The sequence below is a fragment of the Myripristis murdjan genome, chromosome 18 (genome assembly GCF_902150065.1).
Source record: "Myripristis murdjan chromosome 18, fMyrMur1.1, whole genome shotgun sequence".
NCBI classification, from domain to species: Eukaryota; Metazoa; Chordata; class Actinopteri; order Holocentriformes; family Holocentridae; genus Myripristis; species Myripristis murdjan.
The window spans coordinates 1707350-1722612 of NC_043997.1; the positions used below are offsets into that span (position 1 = coordinate 1707350).

General features: G+C 43.4%; 1 protein-coding gene across 2 annotated transcripts in view; it reads right to left on the reverse strand.

Moving 5' to 3' along the window:
* The window catches only part of LOC115376640 (CD226 antigen-like), a 122131-nt gene that overhangs the window by 69190 nt on the left and 37678 nt on the right, over window positions 1–15263 (reverse strand). Inside the window, exon 1 of one of the 2 annotated variants that reach the window (XM_030076361.1) lies at window positions 9179–9342. The exons of the other annotated variant lie outside the window; for it this stretch is intronic. Coding sequence (XP_029932221.1) covers window positions 9179–9251 — 73 coding nt within the window. The 5' untranslated portion in view covers window positions 9252–9342. Of the gene's footprint in view, window positions 1–9178; window positions 9343–15263 lie in introns of those variants that run through there. 2 annotated transcript variants of the gene reach the window in all.

Sequence of the window (15263 nt, forward strand, 5' to 3'; positions counted from 1 at the left end):
CAAAATGGAAAAGAAACAGAATAAATGATTCCTGCTGCTCACATCAGTCATTATCTACTGTAGTGGTATGAAATCATGATCCAATATAAAGTCAAGCTCTCATATTTCTGTCCTGTGTCTGTTCAGAATCCACCTCCAACATGAAATAAAACAGACCTCAGGTCAGATGTCATCCTCTCCCAGTTAAACTCACCTGGATTTACAACCTCCAGCTGGATGATGCTGATGGGAGCACCATCAATAATGGCTCTCTTCCTGCGTTTGGCCCCAGCAACTTTAATGCGACACTCGTATGTTCCACTGTCCTCCTCCTTCACGTTCTTCAGAATCACAGACAGGTCACCGTTCTTCATCTTTTTGTCTTTCAGCTCCACCTGGTTCTTAAAAGACGGATGCTGGTAGTCTGACTCAATGCGCCCGTCTCGATAAAAGAAGACATATTCTTCTTTCCTCAGGTCAGGTCTGGTCCACTCTGCTGCTTCGATGTTGACATCAGGTGCCTGACAGCTCAGGGTGACATCTTCTCCAGGTTGAGCTTTCTCCCTCAGGACTAAAGGACGATGGAAAAACAAATCCAGAACAGAAAAGTTAACAACGCAGATCTTCAAAAATATTCCAGTTTTTGAGACTTTAAAATTGTCAGTTCAAAAAATGGCAAGGGAAAAAAACGAGAATCAAGTATAAAACTCTGTAATTTAAAAAGGAATGTGACAGAACGGGTCTCCCCTGCTTATAAATATCTTACAATGCAGCCAGTGTTGGGCAAGCTACTTGGAGAATGCAGTGAGCTGAGCTCCCAATTACTCTGCATTACATGAAGCTTCACTGCACTGAAGCTCCCCTCCAGATAATGTAGCAAGCTGAGCTACAATACAGTGACAACATGCAGCTTAACTACATCAAAACTACCATTTTTTTTTTTTACTTAATTCCAAGTTGTTGCTCTTAGTGATTAATGAAACTGTCAGTCAAACAGAGAATCAGGCAAAAAATGTTCAGTTCAAGAATTTATGAAACCGAGCTGTCCCTGCTTTTACTGCTACAAACCATGGCAACAAAAGCACACAACATGCCTCACATAGTAACAAAAAGCAGGTGGTGTGTACATGCTAATGTGGGGGAAGTGTGTATATACTCAACTCAATTCAACTTTATTTATATAGCACTTTAAAAACAACCACAGATGAAACAAAGTGCTGTTCAAAAATGAAAATAAAAACAACAAAACAGTGAAAACAGCAGAAAGAATAGAAACAATCAAACAAATTGTATATAAATGATCATAAAACAACAAAAACAGTAAGAGCAATTAAACAGTAAAAAGGATAGAAACAATAAAACAAATGGAACAGAGTGACGTCTCATGCTGGGTTAAAAGCCAATGAGTAAAAAAGGGTTTCAAGACTGGTTTTAAAAATGGACAGTGAGGAGGCCTGTCTAATGTGCACAGGTAAGTCATTCCAGAGTTTGGGGGCAGGAACCGAAAAAGCTCGACTTTACAGGAGCTGCTCGGGCCAAACACCATCACCTCTGTTTTCTTTTCATTAAAATTTTAAAAGTTTAGGGCCATCCAAGCTTTGATGTCATCAAGACATGACAAAAGCGGTTTAATTGAAAGGGCATCTCTTTTCTTCAGGGGCACATATATCTGACTGTCGTCAGCATAACAGTGGAAAAAGACACCATGTTTTCTAAGGATGGAACCCAGGGGAAGCAAGTACAGGGAGAAAAGCAGGGGCCCTAAGATTGAACCCTGTGGCTCCCCATATAAAAGGGGGGCAGAGGAGGATTCGGACTGGCCAAGGACCACAGACATTGTTCTGCCTGCTTAATAGGACCTAAACCAGTCGAGAGCACTACCACCAATGCCCACTAGGTGCTGTAACTGAGCTACCAAAATATTGTGGTCCACAGTATCAAAAGCAGCTGTTAAATCAAGCAGGACAAGAATAACATAGTTGCCAGAATCATTTGCCATGTAGATGTCATTAAAAACTTTTAATAAAGCTGACGCCATGCTATGCAGAGTTTTAAAACCCGACTGAAAAACCTCCATGATATTGTGAACGTCCAGGAAAGATTTTAGTTGTGCATAAACAACTTTCTCCAAGATTTTGGAGATAAATGGCAACTTGGAAATGGGCCTAAAATTAGCCAGAACAGTTTTATCGAGGCCAGGCTTCTTCAGCAGGGGCTGCACTACTGCATGTTTGAAACATACAGGGACAACACCAGAGGACAGGCTGCTATTAATTATGGTCAAAACCGACTGACCTATGCTAGGAAAAACCTCTTTGAACAAGTGAGGAGGGACAGCATCGCGAGGGGAACCAGCAGGCTTAATATGGGTAACCATATCCTTTAAGAGCGTCAGAGTCACAGACTCAAACACTCAGATCACTGTCAAACACCGCGAGCAAGGAACAGAGACAGAGGGGTCGAAGGCCGGAGCAGAAATGAGAGCCCTTGCGGCAGCAACCTTATCAGTGAAGAAGTGCAAGAAGCTATTACACACATCAGAGGATGCTTCTAAACAGACAGGTTGTGGGGCATTTAGAACAGAGTCAATCGTTTTAAATAACACACGTGGGTTGTGAAGATTTTCTATAATAATGTTTGACATATGTTCTCGTTTGGACTCTTTAACAATATTCTGATAAGAGTGCCAGCAGTCCTTTAAGATTTGAAAGGAAACATGCAGCTTGTCCTTCTTCCACTTGCGTTCAGCCCTGCGACATTCCCGTCTGGCATCATTAAACCAGGGTTCGGGTCTAGCCTTGGGCTGCCTGGTTTTTAAAGGAGCCACAGAGTCCAGTATAGATCAGCAGGAGGAGTGAAACCAGGAACAGAGCTCCTCTGTATCAGCAGAAGCTGAAACAGAGGGGGCACAGGCAGCAGAAAAGGCAGCAGAAAACTTCCCAGCAGTGAGCGGGTTAAAAGTTCGACAGCACTGAGCAGGAGCGCAATATTTAACTGCGGCACAGGAGAGACCAACATTAAATCAAACTGGCATGTGATCAGAGAAAACACAATCACCAATCTCTATGTTAGACACAGACAGACCATGAGAGAGGACAAGGTGTAACGTATGTCCATGTTCGTGTGTGGGACCAGACACACACTGCTTCAGGTTAAAAGAGTCAACAATGTTTAAAAAGTCCTTCACCAGAGGCTTGTCAGGACAACACACATGAATGTTAAAATCTCCAATAATAAGGACACGGTCATAGTTGGGCATGATTTCAGCCAGGAACTTTGAAAAGTCACTCATAAACTCTTTATTATATTTCGGGGGCCGGTAGATAACGGCGCAGAGCACCGGGTCAGAGCGACCAACCTCGAAGACAGTAAGTTCGAAACTGGAGAATGACAATGCAGCGCACTGTTTACAGTTAAAATCATTTTTGAAAACAGTCGCAGTTCCTCCACCACGGCCCAGCGTTCGTGGCGAGCTAAAATAAGAACAATCTGCCGGTAAAAGTTCGAGGAGAGGGCTGCACTCACCAGCGCTGATCCACGTCTCTGTTATGCAGAGAAAATCCAAGTCGCGAGAGTGGAAGAAATCCTTCAGGATAAAAGTTTTGTTTGCCAGTGATCTGGCGTTTACCAGGCCGATCCTGGCCGGAGCTAGAGTCTGTGGTTCAGTGGAATGCTGAGCGCGGAGCGGCGTCCTCAAATCAACTGGAATCAAATGAAGTGAGTTTCAATAATTAGCGCATAGAGAGAAAGATTTGTGTAACCTGTTTGTCACTCTCACAGGGATGCTCTTGGGTGTAGTGAGACTGCTGCACAGGTAGGGGGAGCTACACAGGGTCAGAGCGAGTCAGGTGGAGCAGGAGTGGAGGGTCAGCTTAATGTTGGAGGCTAAGAGGCGTGACCCTTCAAAGTTTGGGTGTAAGCCGTCTCTTCTAAAAAGTGTAGGTCTGTTTAAGAATGCAGCAAAGTTGTCGACGAAGGGGATACCTTTGTGCATGCAGTACCCTTTCTGCCATATGTGGAGCTGGCGGAGGCGACTTAATTTAATATCGCCAAAACACGGAGGAGGCAGCGGGCCGGAAACAATCACTTGCTTTCCGGTGCCCAGCAGAGTCAACAAGGCGTGCGAAATCCTCTTTGAGCTCCTCTGACCGCTGTTTTTTTTTTTTTTTTTAAATGTCATTTACACCTGCCTCAATGACCAAGGTGGAGACAGAGCCATACTGGTCGCTCAGGTGCAGTGCAGCTGTCCTTAACAGAGGCACCGGGGTGACAGAAAGTCCTGCCACCGCGCACCGCCACATGCCTGACCAGCGATGTGCCGATCATAAGCACAGAGGGAGCGCGCTGCGCCTGGGAGTGCACAGGTGACCTCCGCGGAGAGGGGTGACCAGTGCTGCGAGCCCCGGACCACTGAGGAGCAGGAGTAAACACAGGCTGGGATTGCCTGCGAGTGATGCAGCAATAAAGCTATTGAAATTGAAATTGAGAGAGAGAGAGTATGGATTAAGGCATGGAAGGGCGCAAGGGAGTAGGCTAATTTTGTCTAGAGCGCCAACATAGGTAGAGCTGGCACTGGCCACACACCCATACACACCCACACACTGTAAAGCCTCCCAAGCTCAGCGCTTTTCGAGGATCAGAGATTTTGTCTGCTTGGAGGAAATTTGCGGGGAAATTAACTATAGTGAATATAATCCAAGCAGACTAAATCTCTGATCCTTAAAGCGTTAAGCTTCAGAGGCGCTACAGTGTGTGTGTGTGTGTGTGTGTGTGTGTGTGTGTGTGTGGCTGTTGTCATCGTGGTTTCACAGCCGGTATCCAACCCAGGGCGGATAATTTATATTTTGAAGAAAATAAAGCAAAATATGGAGGAGATTGCTGATCCCACCGTTTCACTAAACCACAGAAAACACCAACAAGCTGAGTTAAGCAGATGGATAGCCAAGTCTAGAAAATTATAAACCAAATTGAATAATAATAATAATTATTATTAAGGCGTTCGCGAGGTCAGCTATGCTCCTTCCCCATGATTGGAGCATCTGCTGTTGCCACGGGAAACGCCCGACGTTTACAAACACAGGGAACCAGTTAACAGGAAAACCAGTTGACCCGTTAACAACAGTCAAACCGCAGCAAACGTTCTGTTGCGTTTAAGGTTTAGAAATGCCTGGGAAAATGTAGCTTCTGTGGACACTACCGCGCTATTTGATCAGTGAACTAGTTTCACTACTTAAAAGCTTTTTGATTTGGAAAACAACGACGCTACGACCACGCTACTGACAAATGTATAGGTAAACTAGTAACAAGGATACAAGGACGTTTATTGGTCATTATACAACAGGCTGTATAATGAAATTAAAATGTGGTTCCCTCTTGATTGATTTATTAAACGTGACATTTCTCACATCATCAGCACATTTGCTGATGTATGATATCACTGGTGATGTGTATTCCTCAAGGTCGATGTGGTTCTGCTGGGTCCCAGCATCTTTGAACATCTGCCAGTCCGTGCATTCAAAACAGTCCTGTAGAGCCGCTGCAGCTTCATCTGTCCACACTTTAACTGTTTTTACAGTTGGTTTGACCCTTTTTGTCAGCTGGATGTAGGGAGGCAGGAGAAGCAGGGAGATGTGGTCTGACTGGCCAAAATGAGGACGAAGGAGGGCTCTGTAGCTGCCAGGAACATTGGTGTAGACATGGTCCAGTGTGTTTCCTCTGGTGGGGATGTGGACGTGCTGGTGGAATCTTGGCAAAAGAGTGCTGAGGTCCGTTTGATTAAAATCCCCAGCAACAATAATAACAGCCTGTAGCGTAATTTGCCATAGGCCCATGGGCCCCTTTGCCTGACCTGGGGGGCCTCCTGGGCCCTTGCTGGAAAAAATAAATAATTTCACCATTTACCGTTAATATTTGTGACTTCCTTTTTGTCTTACCTAAATAATAGACGCTGTCAAAAATGATTCATAATACTTGAAGTATTTGAAGGAACTCCAGGGGGTACGTGAGATTTTTTAAAAAAAATTACACAACACGTAGATCCGACCAAGCAATCTGATTGGTCAATCAGATGTTTAGAATGTGCTCAAATGAGCTTGACAGTACGGTTAGCCGTGCTTAAATGAAAAATACCGAAATCAGTCACTGAAAGTATTAGGCTACTCCGCCTATATCTTATTGCCCGAGTCTGTGTGGTTTCCATGGCAACACAAAACGTTTCACCGAAACCCGCAGCAAAAGCCGCTGTCAACTTTGTTCACCTGCACAATGGACCGTTTTGTTGTCAATTTTGATTTTTTTTTTTTTGGCGACCTAAGTTTGGATAAATGGCTGAACGAGGAAGACAAGACAGAAGAGAAAAAGGAGAGATACGCGAGAGTGACGAGGTATCAACACGGTCAACGTCTTGGGCCGTCAAATGTCTACAAGACTACCTGACAAACACCGGGCAAACAGCTGATTTCTCACCTGTAAGGAAAGAAGAGCTGAACAAGATCCTCTGTGAATTTTATGGAGCTTTAATTTGAATAGGTTGTAGATATATACGCACATCACATCCTTAAGGTGCTGGGCTCAGTGAAACGTATGCAAAAAGATGAAAAAAGCCCACACAAAAATGACCTGATGGTCATTTTCATTGAAAAATGACCTGATGAAGAGCAGACACACTCAAAACGTTGTTTAATTAAAAACATTTTTGGAGCATAACGTGAGTGTGCGGGCTTTTCTCATCTTTTTTATAATAAAGAGAATGAAATGCCTCAGCAGATTCAGCACCACGGACAGTACCTGTCAGATTTTCCACGGAGATGTGCGGCTGTAACTTTGTTCTTGTTATTAATGTGTTATTAATGTTATCAGTTATTAATCAGCCTATTAATTGTTATTAATTTGTTTATTCTTTATGAGTTTCCTAGGCCATTGATTTAATTAATTCGTCATTTTTTGCATCTGTACATTGAAATGAACATTTAATAAATCAACGCATCTGTGAAAGCTGTGCTCTTTATTTCAGACGTAAATTGATAGCAGCCTGAAAAGGTGATTCTATAACTATAACAGCCTTAATGTGACTGCTTACTGTTCTTACTTTTGCTGATTAGCCACATTAATGGGAGCTGACGTTAAATTGGAGTGACACACCCCCAGCTGAAATAAAACATCTGCCGTGAGTTTATGAAAAGACAGATGTTTGTTGTGGCGCCAACACTGGAAAGCAGTAGCCTGTATTTAAATATAACTGTTCATATAAGTTGGTTGTAGATAAAGATCAGCTGCTCTGCTGAGTCGCTGCCACGGCAACTGTTAGATTAAAAATTACTGAGAAGTCGGCAGGAGTATAGCCTAACTATCAGTCCATGAAAAAAAAAATCCAGTGGATATTCTAGTTACAACATGATTGAGCTAGTAGAGCAGTTTTGTGTTGCTGTGTGAGGTATTTATTCAGTTTTGGGGAATCACAATGTCTAGAAAACATGATAAGCCCAAGTTGGCTGCTGACAAGGACTAGTTACCGTCAGATCTCATGTATTTCCGCTGAAATGGAGAGAATACTAGCAAAAAAACTTTATATTATGAGAGTGAAATTCCCACAGTATGAATATATTTTGATTCTACATTTTATTTTGTTGGTAATAGTTGTATAATCGCATTATTACACTCGTGTAATAATATGCATGTAAAATGAATAACAAATGCAAATCAGAACAGATTGACGCTGACGGTCATTGACAGGTCATTAACAGTTATGAAGCTCCTAAAACACTTGTAGGCTACCAACCATGCAGGATGAAGTTGCTGAAAATCGTTTTGCTAGTCTATAAATGTATCATGCGCACACAACCTGAAATGAATGCAGTGCTCTTTCTTGTAGGGCAATAGCCTAATTGAAAAAGGCACACCTCTCCACTGTGAGTCTTTGCGCGCATAGCTTTTCCCAAACGGTAATATGGCCGACATCTCAATACATCAATATGGTAGGCAAGTCCAGAAAACTAGCGATTTTTTTTTTTTTTTTTTTTTTTTTGGAGGGCGCTCCCAAGTAGCCTAGATTGCGCCCTTGCTGAGGGCACCCGACAGAGGCGGTCCTGGCTAGTTTTGCGCCCTGGGCGAACCGTCCCGCACCCCCCACCCCCACCACATCAGGCCTATCATTTGTTCACATCCTATTAACTAAGAAAAACACACTAGAAATTACTCATAAAGCTATATCACATATAGCTTACAAAATGTCATGTCAGTGTATAGGAAGTTATTTAGGTTACCATAGACCCACGTATAGCAAAAAAAATTAAAAATTCCACAGTCAGGACATATTGTTTACCAAATCCACAGACTAACAAGCCAATGTGAACTTGCACTTGTTGTGTTGCAAACACAAACTAGCCTATGGGTGAAATTAATTCCATGACATGATGCCTAAAATTCTAATAGTTGCTAGTTCAGCAAAACTAAAAACCAAAAAAAAAAAAAAAAACTTGTGGCTAAGTGGCAACATATTAGCAAGAGGCTAATAAATAGGGTATAGGCTACTGTTTCATTACATGCACAATTAACGTCACGCATAGAGACTTGCATACCTTTATCTTTTGAACGTTTCTCCTCTTCTTCTCTCCTTCTCTTTCTGAACTGGGCACCTGATGTTTTTTTTGGCCTTTTGTCCATGATACTCCATTGACTTTTTGTTGTTGTTGTTGTTGTTTGGCATTTTCACATAACCCAATAAATTACATGTAGCTATAAGGGGTCTATATTAATTTTATGAATGAAATACAATTTATTTGGAAGCAGCAGTTTGTGTTGTTTGGCCTGGGATCTTTCATATCAGAGGTTAGTCTATCCCCCGCCCCCCTCTCCTTTGCTTTTCCTGAGACTCACAACCTGCGCACAGCCTCTGCAGTCTCAAGTTGATCCCCCGCGCCCCCCTCCCCCTTGCCTTTTCTTCTGACACACACGACCTGTATACATGACTCTCATCAGCAAGTTGACGTGATAGTAGGGGCACCTCAGCGCCCACTGCACCAACTTGACATGGAAATGAGCGATATTAGTCTAGAAACGTTTTTTTTTTTTTTTTTTTTTTTTTTTTTTTGGACGGCGCTTGTGCGCCCCCAAGTAGATTGCGCCCTGGGCGGTTGCCCACATTGCCCATAGCAAAAACCGTCCCTGACTGTAACACCACCACACACACGCACACACTCACCTGCAGAGGAAGCAGCCAGGTGACAGATCAGGGAGCTCAGAGCCAGGAGGGACGCAGCGCTGAGAGAAGCCATGAGAGCGGAGATCTGCCTCTGACTGTGGTTGTGACAGTGTGAGTGGTCTGCGTGTGTGTGTGTGTGTGTGTGTGTGTGCGTGCGTGCGTGCGTGCGTGCGTGCGTGCGTGCGTGCGTACGTACGTGCGTGCATAGAGGCGCTCCTCTGGGTCACGTGATTTACAAGAAACGGCTCTGGTTCTCTGGTGGTGCGTTCAGGTGCTCTCAGTGTTTGCAGTTTAATTCAGTTCCAGTGTAAAGTTTGTCCACAGCTTCTCCTTCAGTGTTTTCTCTTTGTTTTGATTCTGTTCCACATTGAACTGCAGATCAACACTGAACACACCAAACTGAGAGAGAACACAACTAAACACAAGGTTTTCACAATAAAACTGAAGAGGTGGGTCCAAACCTGACTGGTAACATCAAAAACACAACTGAACACACACACACACACACACACACAAACACACACACACACACACGCACACAGATCCCAGTTTAGAGTGTGAGGCTGACTGACAGGGACTGTGTTCATGATTTTTATTGAACTGAATATTGAGATGAAAAATATTTTCCAGCTCAGTGGAGGCACCACACAGTCACAGGTGGGAGAGGGCGCCCTCTTCAGGTTCAGAGGAGAACTGCAAGAGAGTGAGAGAAAATACTGTAACTGCGGGTGGGGGGGCCAGGGGCGCCGCCAGGAATTTTGGGCCCCATGAAAAAAAAAAAAAAATACGTATTTACTAGTTGATGGTTTAATATTTTTATATTAGTTTTTACCTATTTTTTGGGGCCCCTGTCAGGCAAGGGCCCTTGGAAATGTCCTAACTTTTCCCCCATATACGGCGCCCCTGGGGGGGGCACAGCACAAAAGGTAAGAACAGGGGTTTATCAAGAGATAATTAGGGCCCGAGCACTGTCCCAGTGCGAAGCCCTATTGTATTTGTAAGGTTTCTTTTTTCTCCCTTATTATTACGTCTCTTTGAGGCTTAATTTGACCCCCTAAACATGCTCAAAAACTCACCAAATTCGGCACGCACACCAGGTCTGGCGAAAAATTTGATAAAATCAAAAATCGGAACCCCCCGGTGCAAAAATGGGCTCGGTAGCGCCACCTAGGGACGCAAAGGCAGCCGCTGCGGCCCACAGGAATGTCATAGAAAGACCAAACCAGCGCCGAAATGTAGATCTCATCAAGCCCGACATTTTTTGTGCCGTGCCCCCCCACCTAAAACCAACAGGAAGTCCACAATTTGCATTTGAAAGTCACGTTTTCGCCCAAATTTCCACTTTGCATGAAATCTATCTCCTCCCAGGGCGTTAATTTTATTGGCTTGCAAATTTAATAGATGACAGAGAACATAGTGCTTAACAAAAGTTCAGAAGGAATTTACATTCCTTCGAACCGTTTGGATTTCAGAAGGACCCAAAGTCAGAGTGTCCACAACCAGCGCCTCCATTTTTTCCCATGGACCCTGGTGGGAATAATGCAGCATGCTAGGGGCTAATTAGGCCCCTGGTGACTAAAGTAAAAGTCTGACAGCTTTCGAACCTATGCCGATGGAAAGAGGACCACAATTCCTACAAAACTATATATCATGGTGTGGACTGGAAAAAGTGTGTGGCCACTGTGAAGAGTTGTTTAACAGGTGGGACTCTAGATTCTCTGCTCTGCACTGTTCTCCCTCCCCTCCTCCACTCCTCTGACTCACAGTAACTGCCTGCAGCCTTCTCCCAATACACACTCATTGGGAAGGAGCAGTAACAACTCTGTGTGTGTGTATGTGTGTGTGTGTGTGTGTGTGTGTGTGTGTGTGCTTAATGCCACAGCCACCGGGCACAAGTGGGCACGAGGCGGCGCGGCTGCGAGGGCCCGTCCAACGCTGCTTGCAGCTTTAATTTCAACATTATCTTTAGATTAGATTTAGATGAATCTCTGAGGGATTTATTTATGCAATCTTTCAGTTTTTTAGCCAGAGGTGAGGATGAACAGCAGCCTCTCACAGTGGACTCCCTCAAACACACCAGCAAATCCTACCTGACACTGAGGTAAACTTCACACAGGACTCTAAGGACTTAAAGGAACATTCCAACATTTTGGGCAAAATCACCTTTTTCTTCTCTCAACGTCCCCAGACTGAGTCCAGATGCTGGACACCATGTTCTCCTCTGGACGTCCAGTGGTTCAGATCTTATGCGTAGCATTTCCTGTTAGCTTAGCATAAAGACTTGAAGTCTATGGGAGTTGTTAGCCTGGCTCTGTCAAAGTGAAGAAATGGATCATGTGGATCTGAAATGCACACATTGGAATATTTTTTTTAAAAACTAGAGTGTTTTGAGGAGAAGTCAGATGGTGGCACTGTAACCTCTGAACACATTTCTCCTCCTGTCTGTCACAGTGATCCTCACACTGAAGGCAGAGGAAGATTCACCACTAATTAACTTCTCCTCACACCACTCAAGTTAGATTTTTTAAATTTCCCAGACGTGTGTTTCAAATCCACAATCCATATGGAACATCATGTCTCAGTCTGGGTAAAGTCGAGGGAAGGTGGAATATTCCTTTAAGGAGACAGACAGCTGATGAGGAGGCAAGAGCATGCAAACCCTGAACCCAGAGAGGACCTGGGCACAAACCCAGGATCCTCTCGCTGCGTCCAGAAGAGCCACAAACACTTTGGATGTTTGCTTCAGTTGTGAATTCAAACCACTAGATGTCAGTAAAGAGCCACCGAGCAGCAGTAGGATGACACAACGCTAAATCAGCGGATCTTCACATGTTTAATGGGACACACACACAGGTGTGTTTCCACTGAGCTAATTTGCCTCTTTGCCTGGGGTGCATTCAACGACGTTACGATACGTAATGTTGTCTCATTGAATGGTGTGTTTGGTTGTAACGTTTTGCCTCAGAGGTAGTTTTCCTCCGTTTTGTGGGCGTGTCACAGGTGTTATCCAATCAGCATCAGCCTGTATTTAAGCCTCCGCCATTTAAAACGCTAGCGCTCCATTATGGCTTCCAAGTCACTATATTAGTGCAGCCTATGTTTAAAATTTTACCCATCATTTGAGGAGGTAAAAGCACATGTATGTGGTAAGTGTGATGATAGATCAGAAATAGTTTATTATTTTTCTCAATAATATGGCAACTTTTACCCAACTTAAATCTTAAAACTCATTTGTGAAGGCCTATGGTACAAATCTTGGAAACAATGTTTAACAATAACTGTTTTTTTCATAGTGGACATTGAATGTATTGCAGTACCCCTATAATTAATGATCCATGTAAACTAATGTCCTGCTCAGTTCTTCGGCTACAATAGTGAGAAGAATGGCCCTCTGGGCTTCCATACTGCTTCCATAGCGCTGCGTAATGCAACAGGTTGTTCAGAGCTTTATCGTTTCTGTCAGCTTGATGTTACATACCGGTACGTCTGTGCTGAATACACCCCAGGTGCTGAACTTCGCCTGTGAGTTAACATAATTCTAATTTAATGCAGCTTTGCATGGCTGTTCTTTCTCCCTGATGTCATGTCTCTGTTGTCTTTTTGATTCTGCAATCAGTTGTGTTTGTTCCTGTTGCCTTGATTTCTTAATTCTATTTTTTTCTTTATTTTGCTCATTTTAAGGTGAGGTGCATCATGTACCAGTTATTGTTTTGTCTTATTTGCATAATTTCTTTGTGTATTTTATTTATTTATTTATTTTTTTTAATAAAAAAAACATTTTCACTGTGGTTCCTCCATTTCTACATTTTAATACACTGGAAACAAATTTAACCAAATTAGAATAAAGTATACCATACTAACTAGAAGTTACCGTTCAGGGGAAAAAACCCCTCACCCAGACAGAGGAAGGGGGCGGGCTTTACTTGGTGCCTCAGATCAAATTCAAAGTGTTGATCTCAGCTCGCCAGACTGAAGCATGGAGGCCACAACTCTACCACGGCTGCTCCGTAAGTACAGTCTGTGTGAGTGTGTGTGTGTGTGTGTGTGTGTGTGTGTGTGTGTGTGTGTGTATGTGTGTGTTCTAATTTTTCGGTGATTATTTTAATGACAGTTTTAATGTCAGTTTTGTTGGGCCAGGGTACTGGGTAACAGGGTAACAGGGTACTGGGTAACAGGGTAATGGGTAAAAAGCAAAAGGTTTGACGACAAGATAAACTTCACTGTGGGGAAACTGGAACACACTGTAGAAAATAAAACAGATCAAAAATATAGAGGAATAATGACAAAACATTGAGAGTGGAGATAACTAATTAAAGTTATCTAGGACAGGTGCGCATCCTCTTGGCCAATCGGCAGTGGGTGCTCAACTTGAAAGAATACTGAGATGAAGTTCACCTAGGGTAGGTGAAGAAGTGGCACTCTAAAATTAAGGGCAAGACCAGGCTCAAAATTCCATATCAAAAGGTTTTAATGCTGACGCGTTTCGGCTGAAGCCTTCATCAGAACAGGCTGATTTTGAGCCTCTCTTGAGCCTCTCTTAGCGTCTCTCCTGTATTTGTGCTGCACACAGTTCACTCTCAAGTGTCTCAGTAGAACCAAATGACTATCCAGCAGCATGAAAGCCCCTGCAGATGAGATGTCCCAGTGTTGTGTGTGCAGCACAGAGGCTGGTTGTCAGAACTGTCTTCTCTGATTTGTGGAAAACCTCAAACCAACCGGCCTCTCATTTCTGTCCTCAGTGGTGACGGTGTGGCTGTGCTGCAGGCCCAGCAGAGGTTAGTGCACTTCTTCCATCACACTCACAAACTCTAATTTAACCCTGATAGGTATTTTTCTCCTAAGTGTTTGTGCAGAAAAAAACGAGGTGATCTGGGTGGTTGCTAGGGTATTGCTAAACAGTTGCTGGGTAGTATTAACTAATAGTCTTAGTGTGAATGTTAGTTTTAGAATAGGTGTGTCCCGGGATTTTGTGAGGGTCAACTCCCGTCATGTTTTGGAGCATTTAAACTCTTCTACAAGACATGAGAGGCAGGTCTAGAATGCCATGTCCAAATAGACTGATGTTGCTCAAAGCTCATGGGACTCCTAACTAGAGAATGACTGATTAATTGGTAGTCTGATAGTATTGGCGCTGATAGTACTAATTACCTATATTATTTTTGGGGGAAAATAAAACCCATCTTTTCATTTACAAGTCCTGGTTCCACATGACTTTACTGCTTGGTCCCTGACACTCATGATGATGACTGGGAGAACAGGCCTATGTGGTCTCCTCCTGGTGCAGCGCTCCACTCACGCTCGACACTCCTGTCTCCTCCACCTCAGCTGGTGGGGGACATCAGGTCTCACTCTAGGCAGCACTGCCATGCTGTGGAGCTCCAACAGCTGATCCCTGCTGTAAACAATAGGGCCAGGGACAGTCACAGGGTCCCCACATACAGTCATCATTAAAAGTGCAAAAGCAGCAAGAAAGACCATAGCAACCATGACATTTTTAGTTTCCATGGTGCACAGTAGGTCAAGCACAAGTGAAAGTAAAAATTAAGAGAGGGAGAAAAAGAGAAGCTGCTACAAGAGGCTACCACTTGAGTGGTGCCATTTTGCATCCCAAATGCAAAGTATCAAGTGCAAAATATTAATATTAAAGTCTGAGGGAGTCTGGGTGTGCTTGGTGGTTGCGAGGTCATTGCTTGGGGGTTGCTATGGTGTTAGGATGGTTTGTGTGGTTTGAAATGAAGGGATATTACTGGCTCTTGGGAATATTAGTCAACAGTATGGGGTGTCTGGTCAGGACACGGATGAAGGTTCTTCATTCAAGGGTGTTTAATGATAATAAAGCAGAGAGCAGTACACAGGCATGGGTCCAATCTTACTGGTTTAGGTTGTCGGTGTGTGGTTCTAAAGGGAAAATAAACAACAGACAATTAGCCTACTTCTACAGCTTAACAACTAAATCTCTTATACAATATCTCTAAATATATCTGTACTAAATAATCTGGCCTGGTACTATAAACAATAACAACATAAAAACAGCAGTATGCTATGCTAATAATAATAATACCCAAGGAATAGCGCTAGCCATCTA